At 40.9% G+C, this 15,022-nt stretch overlaps 1 protein-coding gene across 10 annotated transcripts in view; it reads left to right on the forward strand.

Annotated features, from left to right (window-relative positions):
* MEF2C (myocyte enhancer factor 2C) overlaps nt 1-15,022 on the forward strand; it is a 354,211-nt gene that overhangs the window by 267,097 nt on the left and 72,092 nt on the right. For 7 of the 10 annotated variants that reach the window (XM_029573591.1, XM_029573575.1, XM_029573567.1 and 4 more), the window contains one exon: nt 6,661-6,804. In XM_029573591.1, coding sequence (XP_029429451.1) covers nt 6,661-6,804 — 144 coding nt within the window. Of the gene's footprint in view, nt 1-6,660; nt 6,805-6,866; nt 7,005-15,022 lie in introns of all 10 variants that reach the window. The other 3 variants (XM_029573583.1, XM_029573558.1, XM_029573607.1) reach the window with 2 other exon arrangements.

Genomic DNA, 15,022 nt, shown 5'->3' on the forward strand with positions numbered 1-15,022 from the left:
AAGAACTAGTTAAGAACAAAAGCAATTAAACCAATGAAAGTCATATTCCATGGTTAGTGGCGAGACAAAATCATAGGAAGGGGTGAGCGAGTGATAAAGGAAATTTAGCAGCAAGAAAAATAAATTAGGGGGTGGAATAGATCAGGGAGACAGGGAACATGATGACAGTATTTCAGCAGAAGAGGTGTTCATATTCTTTGAGAAAAAGAATACAATTGTTAAGCGTTTCAAGGTATTTTGCACTTTACAAAGGAAGTTTGAATTGTTTTGAATCCATAACTGTGGTTTAAGTATATGTAAGAGTGTAGAAAAGGCTTTTTTTTCTGGAAGTACTATTTAAAGGGAAAATATTTGGTGAGTTATAATGTTTATTGCCAGACTGATTTAAAAATGTGGGGTTTTTTTTGTTTTCCTAGCATAAAAAAATGCTAAAATATTCACCTCAAAGGTTATTTATTGGACCAACCTCCGAAATTTTTTATCCTTGCTTTCCCTCCCTAGCTCCAGGGCCACACATTGTCTGGCAGGAAAGAGGGCGTTTCAGAGGTATCCTCTCAAGGGAACAATGTGAACCCCTACCTACCATCACACCCCCGTCCTTGGTTTAGGACACCCAAGGGCAAGGGACTCCACCCTGATGCAGTTTACAAATACATGACCCCTAAATAATCAGATGGGTGGCTTTGGAGTTGATATTCAAGTTGGTCAACCAAGATAGTTCCAGATTTCTCTGTGGGTCAGGCTTTAGATAGGGTGTAATGCATTTACTCTCATTTTGTGTCCCATGCATCCTTACTGAAAATGATTTTATGGTTTTACATGTATGCCCCTTTAAAAACTGGTACACCATGGTGGTCATAATCTCTGCGATAAGGACTGCTGAAGGACCAGTGATGAAGCAGAATTCATAACTTCTGTCTGCTGGAAGTTAATTGGGTCACAAACATTCCAGAGTGTAAAAACAGCAAGCAGCAATTGTTATATATGTAAGTGGAAGACATTTATAATCCTGTACAGCATAACCCATAACATTATTCAAAAGTATCAAGGGAGAATACTGTTTACTATTAAGAAAAACTTGAAAATATGGCTACTTTCTGAGGGTTGGATAATTCAGTCTTTTTCCAATATTTAAGATTTATAACAATAGGACTATTGTACTAATCAAGTAAAGCTCATTAATTATTTTGGAGATATAAAACAATTTGTATTGCTCATTTTACATAGCAGAATTGGCTACTGAAAACTATGTAATCCTGCCCTGGATTTTAGTAGCTCAGCTGTAATTGTATTTACTTAATATTTATGTAATACATTTGTGTGCACAAGGAATTAAGCGGTAGACATTTTGGAGGCAATTTTGAAAACTAAATAGCAGGTGGAAAAGTCTGCAGGTACTTTTACCCACAGATTTGGCATCAATGCTCAAAGGGAAATTACATATGTACTTCCCCTTTGATAATTGTCTAAGGAAAAAGGACCCACAGAGATTTGCACCTGCTTTACCTGCAGTTACTTTTTCTGGCCAATACAATGCACACCAGGAACATCATTGCCTCCCCTGGCTGATATCTGCCCCAGGAATGCTTCCATGAGAATGGAGTTAAAAGTGTGCTCATTGTGGAGTACTGCGCATACTTGTACCCCATACAGGGTGGGCAATTTCCTTTTCCACCAGTGTCAGAGATCACCATCTCTGCCCCTCATTACCTACTGTCAGTTCTTCGAACCACACAGCCACTTGCAGGAAAAAAAAAAGCACCTTTATTCCATGCCTCAGGGATTACTTTATGTTTACAGCGTTCGGCTCCTGTCCTGAGACAACAGAACCCTCCCCCTTCAGTCTGGTCCAGTCCCGCACAACCACATAGAACTACTTCTCAAACTTTTCCAAATTCTTAGCTGAAGGCTGCGGGCATCTCAGCTTTTGGGTCTGGGTAAGCCCGCTCTCCAGGTTCCTTACCTGTGTCTTTGGAAAGGCAGTTTGCTCTGACCTTAAGATCACCTTGATTCTTCCCAGGAGCTCTGTAATTAGCCTCTGCTGTATTTCCTAATTATTGCAACCACTTTCTATGGCCACTAACATATTTCTAATTGGTTATCCCTCAGTGCTGTCTGAACTAAATTTCCCAACAGCCCTGTGCTTCTTGTTCCTTCTATCTTTATGCTTCCCTAGCCAAATCTTGTTAACCTTTTCTTTCCCTATCTAAGGTAATGTTTTCCCTGAAACCCCCTCTAGAGCTCCTTTAGCCATCGGGGTAGTCTAACTGCCCTAGATCTTGTGACTGTTTCTGCATGTGTTCAAACACTTGTTCCATCACAGCCAGGTAAATAAGGAGTCTAGTCATCGTTCAATTAAATTAATAGGCAAAAGCAAGATGGCTGCCTGAAGAAGGACGTGCTTTAGCTGCTGTGCATTTCCCCTAACATTTTGAAATTTGTTTTCCAATATGCCATCCAAGAGAAAAGGGAAGGTGAGGGTCTTTCCCTCTGTGCCCACTCAGCTTGATGGCCAGCAGCTCATTTCAATTTTCATGTCCTCCGGAGCCACTATTTCAGGGGGTGACATCCCTGTGAATCATAGCGAAGGAGCGCTTTGTTTGCCAGGAAAGGAGGCTTCCTTAGTTCCCTGGATCTGTGGCCCCTGCCAGCTGAAAGGGAAGGCTGGTCATATGAGCCGATTGTGGCGCAATCTAATGAGGTAATTGGAGCGACTGCGGAGGAGGAGGCTCTTTGGAGCACTGAGGGCGAGTGTGAGTTTCTCTCCAGGTTTGACTCAGTTGAGGACAGGCGTTGGTGAAGCTGAAAATACAGCAGGAATCTCGCTCTTCGGCTCGATTAGAACAGCTTCTCTGTGCTGGTGAGTCCCTCTCAATACCCAGCAAGCCAGCGGTGGTGACTTTAGACTCATTGTGGGAACTAATGGCTGGGTTTGGAGAGGCTATCAATGGATGTTCCAAAAAACTAGAGTCTGTTTCTATGAACTTAGAACTCAAGGTGAAGAGGCTCGATCATCTTATAATGGAAGCTAATAAATCACTTCAAGCAGTACAAACTGATGTTAAAAAGATTCTGAGCTTTAATGCTTTGGTGGTTAAAGATTGGAACTCTCTTTCTAGAAGGATTGAGATGCTGGAAAAATGGAACAGACACTTGAACCTTAGGTTCGTGAATTTTACTAAAGTAAAGGGAGAATTACCATTTGTTACTCTCAAAGAATATTTCCTTGATGTTTTACATATTCCTACTGACCAGCTTCCTTCTATACAGAAAACTGTTTTCCTGCCTATGTCTTCTCAAGCTGAACCTCATCCTAATCAAGTTCCTTCTTCTTCGATGGAATTTAATCTTACAAATTTCTTGGAAAATTCCGGATCTGAGATTGTAGAGCGTTGTATGCTATTAGTTACCTTTACTTCTGAACAGGACGTTAGTAAGCTTATGCGATTATGTTTTCATAATTTAAATTCTTTGTTTTATGGTCAAACTGTAAGAGCTTTTATTGATATATCAAGAATCACCCAAGAAAAAAAGGACAGATTGCTTAGCTTTAAGGCAGGATAGTTACTATTGCATTGAGAGCCACATTCACTTTACATTACCCATGTAAGTGCATCGTCAAATTTGATAATGATTGTTATATATTTTTTTTTTATTCCTGAACAATTGAAATCCTTTCTGGACTCTAAAGCTGTTAGTTGATTTGTTTGCTCCCACATAGTCAGAATTAAGTATTAACCAGAATTATTGTGTAAGAAGGTTTCTCTTATGGTGTGCCTTTTTCCATTTAATGCTTTCTTTGTTATTCTCCTTGTTTTTTTCCGCTTTTCTTCTCTTCATTATGTTGTTTTGAGACTATAAATGAAAATGCAAAATAATATTTCTTAAACTGGTAAACTCAGTATTTTATAATTTTGTTGGGTTTTTTTTCCCCTTGTGTTTCCAAGGTGCATCGTTTTTTCTAGCTTATATATTTTGTAAACCAATAAATGTAAAGTTAAAACAGTTAAATAAATGAATGTGTCTAGGTTGCCCTATCTGAACGCTGCCTTTCTCAGCCCAGCATGGTCTTCCCTAGCATGTGCACATTGAGTTGGAATGGGAGGAGGCATTCCCAAGGTCAGGAAGAAAAACCATATGCATACACGACATTTTCATACACACACACACACACAATCTTAGCCTGATTTACCTACACAAAATAGCAGGCACAGAGCACCCATGGCACTTGTAGTATACACTCATTTTCAAAGAGGTTTTCTTTGAAAATGTGCATAAAGTTAACATGCGGGGAGTACTGCATGCACTGTGCAACTCCAAGGGCTACCTACCTGATTATTTCCCCTTTTAAGACAAAATAAGATTTTATAGTATGTTAAAAGGACGTTCTTCAGGAGTGATTGCCCGGTGTTGACGTAGCTATGTAAAATGCCACAGGATTGTATACCAGTAAGCCTGCTAGCTAAAGAAGTTGTGTGCATGGCTCCTTCTCCAGTGTTTAAAGAGATGCATAACTAAGAACAATTTGTGCATATGCTGTTGCCAAGAGTTATAGGCTTAAGGAAAACCTGTTAAACAGTTAATTGTGGTTGTTAACGATGATGGATACAGATTTGCATAAATTGTATACTGTGAAAGTCATACACTGATTCCATTATAGATCCAAAGAGAGTGTTCTTACATCAGCAAAATGTCATCCATAGCTACTCATATTTATACTGCAAATTTAAGGACATTTTGTGCTTTGTATTCTGCATCAAGTAGTAGGGAGGGAATTTTTTTTCACAGGGGTAGTGTGAGTGATGACTGCTGCATTTTTAGCTTTGACTCAGTCCAGATGATTCTGGGTGGCATGCTCTGGGCCTTATTTACTAAGCTTTAAATTTATTCTTTTTTCCCCACAGATACAGAATGGTGGTAAAAAAAAAAAAAAAAAAAAAGCCTTAGTAGATCAGGCCCTTTGCCAATTACAAAAAAAAAGCACTAAAGCTAAAAATCCTTTCTAGCCTTATCATTTCTAATTTCGAGAAGCAATTTCACTGTTCTTTCCGCAAGTGAAATAATCCTGTAAAACCGCACCATGTCCTATTTGTTCAACTTTTGTCAAACTGGGACAAGGTGTGAAAATGACATCCTATTCCTCTAGCTAAAAAGGTTAGCCAGTCCTTTTATACTTGTGTTTTTCAGAATAAGCAGGAAAGTGTTTTCCTGCCTGTTCTTTGAACATGAGGCGGTACTGCCCCTCTGGTGCCACACCTCTATTCTTACATTCTGACATGTGAATGTCTGTGGTTATTACATGCCCAGAAAAAGACAAGAGAATATGGCAGCCCTAGACTTTAGAAAGACTGACTAGGAAGCAGAAAACACTCCAAAGATTTAAATATATGAATATAAATAAACATATATACATATGTATCTCAGAGTGAAGAAATAACAGAAAACACTTTGCCGGGGAGAGGAAAGGAGATGGGAAAAAAGTGACAAGGCCATGTTTGTGTGTGTCTGTAAGTCAGTCTGCTGCTCACAGCAACCAGTGCCGCACCCGTCACTCCAACCCCCCCCCCCCCCCCCCCGACCTGCTCTGTCCACACACTAATTTCAGCTGGTCAGTCAATATACAGTGCAGTGCAGGCATCATAATTTCGGGTGTGGCTCCCTAGGTTTACAGAGACCAGACCAGCTCTGTTTTTGGGAGGTAGAAAGGACTGAGTATGAGATAACTGTGTGGCAAGATGATCTGTTGGGAATTTGCCAAGGTAGACCAGCTGACAGCAGCATTTAAGGGCAGGAGCTCATGTTAAATTGCTGGTTGCTGACTTCATCATGTAATTTTCAATGATTTCCAATGGGTTTGATCTCCATTACTGAGCTCGTTGATGATGGTTACTTAAGGGAAACCACTCAAGCTGCTGTCCTAACTCCAAACTTTTTATGTGGGGCATTTTCTGTAGGAGATTGTTGCTAATCAAATCGCAGTTTTAACATTTTCTTCAAGGCTAAAAGTCATTCCTTGATGTGACAGAAGCATTTTTAGAACATTTACGCACCCAGAGCAGCTGCTAATCAGTGCTGTGCAGACTTGGTGACCCGCTGACCCCTCTCCAGCCCCTCCTCCAAGTGTGGGGAAGGATAGCAGGACCCTATTATCGTGATCCTTTCCTCAAATGTAAAGCAGGCTTTTTAGCATGAGCACACCTCCTCTTTCTTCTCCAGCCAAAGTCCATACATCCCCCAAAACTAGACTTCCTGCAGCTTTCACATGTTAACTTTGCAAATGTACATTTGAAATTGATTTCTCTCTCGATGCCTCTCAGCTATAGTTTGAGGAGCATAAACGTTAAGTGTTACAACAGGCTGAACACAAGTGAAAATCTTAAATCTGTCATGTTATTGATCCTAGTGAGAGACAACTGTACCACAGACACAGTGTCTCAGAGTTCTGGCTTTTATTGACTCGCTTTACTGCTAGAAGGTAGAGGTCAAGTGGCTCTTCTCTTTGCCGGCCAGTAAGCAGAGCCCTGCGCTGTTGACCTGACAGACCTGTGCACGGATTCTTTCCCTAATGTGAAATTTAACTCTTTGAGCCACAGGACGGTTTGAGCGAACGTCCCTTGAAGACGGTGTCAAGGTTTCAACTTTCCAAATTGTGTATTTCAGACCTTGAGAAAGAAGGGACTTAATGGTTGTGACAGTCCAGATCCTGACGCAGACGACTCAGTAGGTCACAGCCCTGAGTCTGAGGACAAGTACAGGAAAATTAATGAAGATATTGATCTAATGATCAGCAGGCAAAGATTGTGTGTAAGTACTCTGAGCATCCTCTCATTTCTGTTTACTTTTTGGTATTTCTCTGAACCTGGCAGGCATTGAACAAGAAAGAAAACAAAGGCTGTGACAGCCCCGATCCTGACTCCTCTTACGCTCTCACCCCACGCACTGAAGAAAAATATAAAAAAATTAATGAAGAGTTTGATAATATGATCAAGAGCCATAAAATACCTGTAAGTACCAAAAGGTTAGATGGCTGGTCTGCTGATAACTGCTGCAGTAACATTCCTTAACCCTTGCAGTGCTGAGCAGATACCTTCATTTAATCCTGCACACATACCACGTATTCACACGCACCGAGCCTCGTCAGAGGTCTCACAGCAACATGCTGTATTCTTTCAATCCCTTGATTTAGCATATTGCGTGTTCAGCTAGTCCTGAAAGCAACAACAATTAAAAAAAAAAAAAAAAAACCCAACAAAAACAAAACATTTCTAAGAAACCACTTCCACAAATTCTAAAAATCAATGGAAGTTCTCTTATTAAGAGGTTTACAAACCCACAGGGCAGTAGTGGTGGTTCTGTGGAAGAAAAAATTGTCTGCAGAACCGAAATCCTTTGCCGTTAAGGTAATTCTTGCCTTCCCAGGCTCCAGTTGAGAAGCCCATGCATCAGATCAAATGACGGCACCAAGGGGTTAATGCTAACTGCTAGCTGCAGGGGGACAGACTTGCATGAGAGCCTAATGGAAGAACTCAAACCATGTTTGTGTGTTGGGGTGATTTTACAGGTTTGTCAGAGGCCTTGCTTTGCCTACATCCACATTCTTTTTTTTTCGTGCTTTAACATCTAGCTAAAGTCAATTTTTAACTAAGACCAAACCTCTAACCATCAGTCACATGCCTTGCCAGAAATGTAAGAGAAATAACTGCATGTGCTCCTCCGTGTGTCTAATTGGACAGCTCAGAAAATGTAAATGCTGAAGATAATATGTGCCGTCTGTCCTGTAAGCTTTGATACTGTGTGGCACCAGTGAGGAAAAGAAATGGAAATATTTTTGTAAACTAGCCACTGCCTTTGCAGTATCACAGGTGTCGCTCTTATAAGGAATGCTATGTAGCACATTGGTGACAAGTAAATAATGTTGCTGTGATTTCCGCCCTGCCGTGTGATATCTGATTTATTCTACTGTTTGCATTTCAAACCTTTTACCAGTCTCTCTTTCTCTCTCTTTCTCTCTCTTTTAATTTGATAGTGAAATTGTTAAAATCATTTTTAATGGGAAAGTTAAATTCAGCCGTTACAGTTAATTTAAGTCTAACTTGCAATCTGAATGTAAGACAGCTGCTTTGTGAAATAAACAACCACTGTGAAAACTGCTGTACTGCCATTGGCCACTGCACAGTATGTATGCAAATGACTTCATTAAAATGCAGCCAGCTGGTGATGCTGAACATGTAAACAGGCCCATGACACCTGTGCTGTGACAGTGTTTTCTTTTCAAAACTCACCATGTCAGATATCAAAACAATGACACATAGTTTGGCAATAGCTGAAACAAGATTGTAAAATATTGCCAGAAATATTTAAGTGATCAATAACAGATTTATCATATATCATTTGAATCTCTGACTGCAGAGCAGTTTTCACATTGACTGATTTCATTTAAAAATGTCTGCGTTGCCCGGACATGTCAGCTTTTACAGTTTATGTGAAGATGGTGGTGGTAAACTAATGGGGGGGGGGCTGACATTTTCTCACTCTTCTCTGCACTTCTGGACTTCCTGTGGGTGAATTCATCACTTCCCCTCTGCTCAGTCCATACCCTTGAATGAGACAGAGCACGAAGGTTGATGATCCGACTACAGAAGAAGCTCTGAAGAGCAGATAACGGTAAGAAGACGATGCCCCAATACTCTGAGCCCGGATTCTCAGTAGCATACAGTGATTATGAGGAAAGTATGCAGCTGCTTTCTTGAACTTACTGCCGAGGTTAATAGCTTAGGGAATAGTGACCACAACCGATTGATTTCTCTATTTAGCACTAGGCTTTCACCATGGCCACCTTCAAACAGACAGCAAATGATATGTAACATTCAGATTTTAAAATTCGTTCTCAGTCAAATTGTATATACACATGTATTCTCAAGTAAGCTCAGAGCTACAAATCACCTTCTGTGCCTTTCTGCAAGATACAACATAGCTGTAGGGATGTGAATCATTTTTCTGACAAATTGAAATATCGTACGATATTTCTAAATTCGTTAATATATCAGGTAAAAAAAGAAACGATCGCTTTCCCCCCCGAATTTTCATAAAAATTGTTTTTCGGGTTAGTGCGCACTAACAAAAAAACGTTTATTTTTGTTATTTTTTGTTACTTTTTGCTATTTTTGTTAGTGCGCGCTAACTCCCACACTAACCCGAAAAACGATTTTTCACTTAAAAAAAAAATGGGGATCCACGGGAAAACGAGATTTTCCCGCGGCCAGACGATCCCGAAAGCGGGAACGATTGGGCACCCGATTCACATCCCTACATAGCTGTAATTTGGTACATGCCCATTTTTATTTTACTGGAAAAGGAAGCAAACCAAAATTGTATTTTAGCTATTGGCCTTCAAGAAAGGTTTTTACATAGTTTCTGCTTATTTTCCTTATAAACAGGACATTTTAGTACATAGGATCCAAGGTTTTAATATCTTTAGAATTACATAGGCAGCACCAAATCTTTGAGAATTTGGGATGCCGATGGCATCAGTTCTTGATGTAATCTACTGTAGCCATCTTTTTTTAATCTGGTTGTTTCCTTCTTGCACCTTTGGGCTTCTAGCTCATTTGTAATCAGGGCTAAGAACATGGTTCGTATCCCTTCATGTGCAAGATCCTGGGGATTTTTCCCCTCTTTTTTTTTTTAATATCTCTTCCCAATTTACTTTTAGTTCAGTCAGTGCAGTGACATTCCTCAGTCAGGGGCCACAGTCTAGGGCTCCTTCCAGAAACCTGTGATCATGGGGGGCCTCAATAATCTGACCACTAGGTGTAGCTATTGCATGACGACTATGACGCCCTCCACCTTGGGATCCTGAATGCTGCCTTTGCAGCATCCCCAGCCAACTCAGGCGCGGACAACCTGAGCCGGGAATCAAACCCAGGTCCGTCGGCTTGGCAGTGCATAGCCACCGAGCGAGCCTCGACTGTAAGCCGTTATTCACTTTGTTTTACAAACTAGCTGAAGATTAGGCTCCATCATGTACAATTTAGTTGCCACAAAATATAGTTGACAACGTAGCGCTTAGGGCTGAAGCCTGCATGTACTGTGTGCACATGGATTTCAGCCAAAATTTTCTAAGTGGATTTACGAGTGTAATTCTGCTTTGAAAGTTAGTGGGTGGGTGTGAATGCTTATTATACATTTATGCATGCATGGGAGCAAAGCACATGCTTCCACCCCCATAAAAGTATGTGTGAAATTGCTTCCGGGCGCACTTCTACACGTACAGCCTCCAGGATGCTTTTCAAAAATCCTATATATGCATGTAAAATGGCGTTTTACGCGTGGCTGAGCTTTTGAAAAGTCAGTCCAATGGGCTGATTTTCAGCATCCAGTTGCTTAACTACAGCTGGAAACTTAGCCAGCTAAGGGGGTCATTTTCTATCCACATCGCACACGAAAAGGGACTTTTCGCATGCGGTACCTTGATAGGGGCGGAGTCGGGACAGGAAGAGGAGGAGCGGGGCGTTGTCGGGGTGGACATGGCGGTAACTTCGCTGGCGGGGATAAGGTAAGACCCGTTATTGCCGCCAGTAGCGCGCCCAATAACACCACCTTTCACGGTGGCGCTATTGGGTGCGAAAGCCGGCAGCGATAACACCGCGGTGGTGCGATCGCTGCCGGCTTTCGCAGGCCCGCCCCCCGCTTCACCCCCCCCCCCCGCCTCAGGATTCACAAAGCTGTGTGACAAATAGAAAATCCTACCTTAAATTAGGTACTATGTGTCCAGCTGATAATTTACCCCGGTGTGTCTGTTGCTTCATTTTGGCAACATCCTCCTGAAATGGCATATTCTTTACAAAGAAAAAAGTATGGTGGTATAGGTAGATCGTGAAAAATGTTCAGCACAAAAAATGTATCCACATGCTAAAGGTGGACACAGGCCTGTGTTTCAAGCTACTCTGCATCAAGAACAAAATTCATAGCTCAGTAAGACTCCCTAGAGCATTAATGTTTGTCCAGACGTGGTTTGATACCCTGTTCTTCATTTATATTTGTTGAAACAAGTTGTTCTTGACAAAAAAGTATATTACACCTCTTTCTCATATGTATTTTTGTCCATAGAGCTTGGCCATTTCAGTGTACAAATAAAACAAACGTGATGTATTTTTGTTCCCAGCTTGTGTTGTAGTATTCAGCCTTTTTGAATTATGATATAAATTTTAGAAATTTAAAGATTTCCATTTTTTCTCCCAGTGGTATTATTTTACTGTGTCCTCAGCTAAAGTTTACCAGGCTACCTTGATTAAGGCTTTTTCAAAGTAACTCGACCATGAGAAAGTATTACAAAACTTGGTAGCTTCTTTTTCAAGCTGGCAGAATTTTGGTAATTTTAAAAGAGGAATCAACTTAATTTAATCCAATAATCTAATAGCTTTTTCCTAGCTTCTAATAGTTGTGCTTATTTATTTATTTAGCATACTTATATTCCACAAATTCAATTACATGACCAATGTGGATCACAATAAAACAATCATAATTATAAAACACATACCGTATTTTTCAGACTATAAGGTGCACATAAAAACCTACGATTTTCTCAGAAATCAGAAGTGCGCCTTATAATCCGGTGCACCTTATATATGAATTTTTCTGCTGCCACTCCTTTTATATTGTCTTTTTTTCTTCTTCCCTCAAACACACAGGTTCTCATTCTCACATGCATTTCTCTCTCTCACACACACACACACACTGGCTCTCACTGTCACATGCTGTGTCTCATACAGTCATTCATAAACTCAGTCTCTCACTCCCACATGCTGTCTTGCTCAAGCACAGGCTCTCACTCACCTCTAGGCCTCCTCTTTGCGGGTCGCCGCAGGATGGGCTCTGCAGTGGCCCTGCTACCGGGCCTCTTCTTCTTCTCGGGCCGCTGCGACTTGAGATTCACAGCGGTCCGTAAACACAAGTGCTGCTCCACGTCTGCACACGCTGATGCTTCCCCTCCTTCCTGCCCACGAGGCTCCGGCAACGTTTACTTCCGGGGACGCACAGACAGGAAGGAGGAGGAGCATCAGCGCGTTTAAACGCGATTTTTTTCTTGGCAGCCGCCCACCCCTCACTACGCCACTGCTGCGCCTTATAATCTGGTGCGGCTTATATATGAATCTGGACGCCTTAGCAGGCGCTCATTGATAATGCGCCTTATAATCTGGTGCGCCTTATAGTCCGAAAAATACGGTACATGTAATGAATGGTACGATCCCTCAGTAACTAACTTGCCCTTAGCATGCACTTAGGGAAATTTCCAGCAATTGGCAGATCATCCCTAAGGACTCTTTCCCTCAAGGCTAATCTGGATTTGTCAGTCATGGTGGTACATGTGTAGAGGGGTAGTTGTAGCTTTATTTTTTTTTTGGAGAGAAGGGAAAAGAGTGATAGGGAATTCCTTTGGGCTCTACGGCCTATTCAGTGGGTTGGGCTTTTCTTTCACCGGGGAGAATCTGCCCTTTGGAGGGAAAAGAAGAGGTTTTTTTCCACTGAATTTGGGTGTTGAGACCTGTTACTACTCAGGAAGGAAGTCCCCCTGTCTGAGGAAGGTCAGGAGAAGGAAGCCAAGTAGAAGGGAGGGCTTGGAGTGTCTTGTTCTAGAGGAGAAAGTTTCTTTTTGGTTGAAGAAACATCTTGCCACCAAGTCCTGCCCTCCAGAGGAAGGAGAGGGATTTTGTTGGACGTTCGATTTTTCTTGGGGCCTGTAAACCAGAAACCCACCATTGAAATGTTGCCATCAGGAGAGAAATATAGGAGACCTTTGCCCTACTGAGGCCTGCTTTCTACCACCCAGGAGTAGGATTCCCAGCATTATCACCAAGTGGGACATTGACTCAGTTTGACCAGTTTGAGAACTGGCACCCCTGGACTATTCTTTTTCTATGAAGATTTTATTGATCTTTATTTTTGTGGGTTGAACTTTTCAAGCACTTTGGTTAGGTGTAAGCATTATTTTGAACACCCAACTCAAGTGTCTCGCCTTTTTTCTTCTGGGTCAAAGAAGCCCCAAGCAAGGACTTAAAAATTGTGAATATTTCTGTGAGAGTCTATGTTACCTGGTCCCTCCCCCTGTGAGTTAGGTCTACCCTCCTCCCTGCCAGTGAAACCCCGGCACCCTGGTGTGGCTTATTGACACTGTGGCTGGGAGGAATAGAGAAGATCGGAGAACTGTGAATAAGATTGGCCCCAGGCACAAGTGTGAACCCCTGCTTTCTGGGAAGTCCCCAAAGAGGGAGCTGCATACAGATCACATACAATGCTGTTAGAAAATCCAAACAAAATACAGATATCACCAAGTGGCTAACTCTAACCAATCAGCTAAAAGTGACAGGAGGAAACTAGCTAAAATTCTAGGCATAGCACATGGTCAAATGCCTGCTTAAACAACATTGCTTTTATTATTTTCCTAAATGCTAAATAATCAGACAGTATGCACAGCTTCGCAGGTAATGCATTCCACAGAACTGGGTTTTCTCCAGAAAATGCTTTTGAATGTGTTTCCTGTAATTTAGCTTCCCAAACAGAAAGTAATGCTTGAACAGATACATAATTCTTAAGCAGTTTACTTAAACAGTGAGATTCCTCACAGTATTTGATCTTATGGATCAAAATATAAACCTTAAATAGAACTCGCTGCTGGACAGGCAGCCAATGAAGCTCCTTGAGTGTAGGAAAAAAATCCTATCCCATGAATTAGCTCCAGTAATCAGCCTAGCAGTTACATACTGGATTAGCTGTAAATAAATATCTCTTTTTAAAATACATTATAAAAGTACATAATAGTTGTGGCTGTGTGGCTCATATTTCGGATACCTTTCATTGGACTAACTTTGATCTGGAGGTTATACATGTAATTCTTAGATGGTGATAAGATTCAACATTGCATTGGCTTGTTTTTCCACATCTTCTCATTGCCAGGCCCCTTTGTTTTTGAATAATTAATTCTTGGGGATACATTTTCAAAGCATTTACATGCATGCAGTTAACATCTATGCGTGTAAGTAGCTTGTACTTGGATGCACGCCATTTTGAAAACATTGAAAGTGCTTGCACAGTTTCAGTTCCATGCACACATTTCTGAGCAAGAGAATGGGTGATCTACGGGCGTTCCAAGGCGGGACTATGAGCTACACACGCAAGTTGCTGTTTTATAAGAGACTTATGTGCATACCTTTGGCAACTTATTCACGTAATTTTGTACCCAGTAATTATCTCGCACAATTGATATTAGACTCAGCAATTGTCTCCTGTTTGTTGGGTGTAGGATCTAAGGGAACTGGGGGTATTCAGAGTGAGGAACTGGGAGGGTCTCAACAACCTGGAGAAGGACTGGTGCAGGTTTTGGTAAACTGGTGATTTCAATTATGCGCATACGTTTTAAAATATACTGAATTCCGTGCAATAACAGGGTTTTATGTGAGCAAGTCACAACTTTTGTGCGTAAAATCTATGCTCGGATGTTTTTAAAATAGGCGGGAAAAATATGCACTTTCAATGCATTACAGATATTTGCATGTAAGGAAACACATACACACATGTATTAGGGGATAGAAATATATGTATTTTATAATCTGCACATACCTGGTACGTGCAGGTTATATAATACTGCAGCCTTATACATGTGTATATAGACCACACAGAGTCATTTGAAAGTTACCCTCCCTGGATATTCACCACGCAAAGTTTAGTAAACTGAAGCATAGCTCTCTGGAGGTCAATACATAACAGCAAAGCTGTGTCGGTCTTCAACAAGAGATATTCAAGTCTGTTTAAACCTTCTGGGAATACAAATTAACATTTGAAATGTTCTTAATAGTATTATTCACCTATAAATTGAATAACATTAAAGCAAAGATGCAATTTTTTCCAAATTACTGTATAGACTTTAAATTTATATGATTACCCCATAATTAATTTCAATAGTGTAGGATCCATACCTAATGTATCCTATTTTTTCCAAAACAACTTCATATTCAATTATAATCTG

This window comes from Rhinatrema bivittatum, chromosome 1 (assembly GCF_901001135.1).
Source record: "Rhinatrema bivittatum chromosome 1, aRhiBiv1.1, whole genome shotgun sequence".
Lineage (NCBI taxonomy): Eukaryota > Metazoa > Chordata > Amphibia > Gymnophiona > Rhinatrematidae > Rhinatrema > Rhinatrema bivittatum.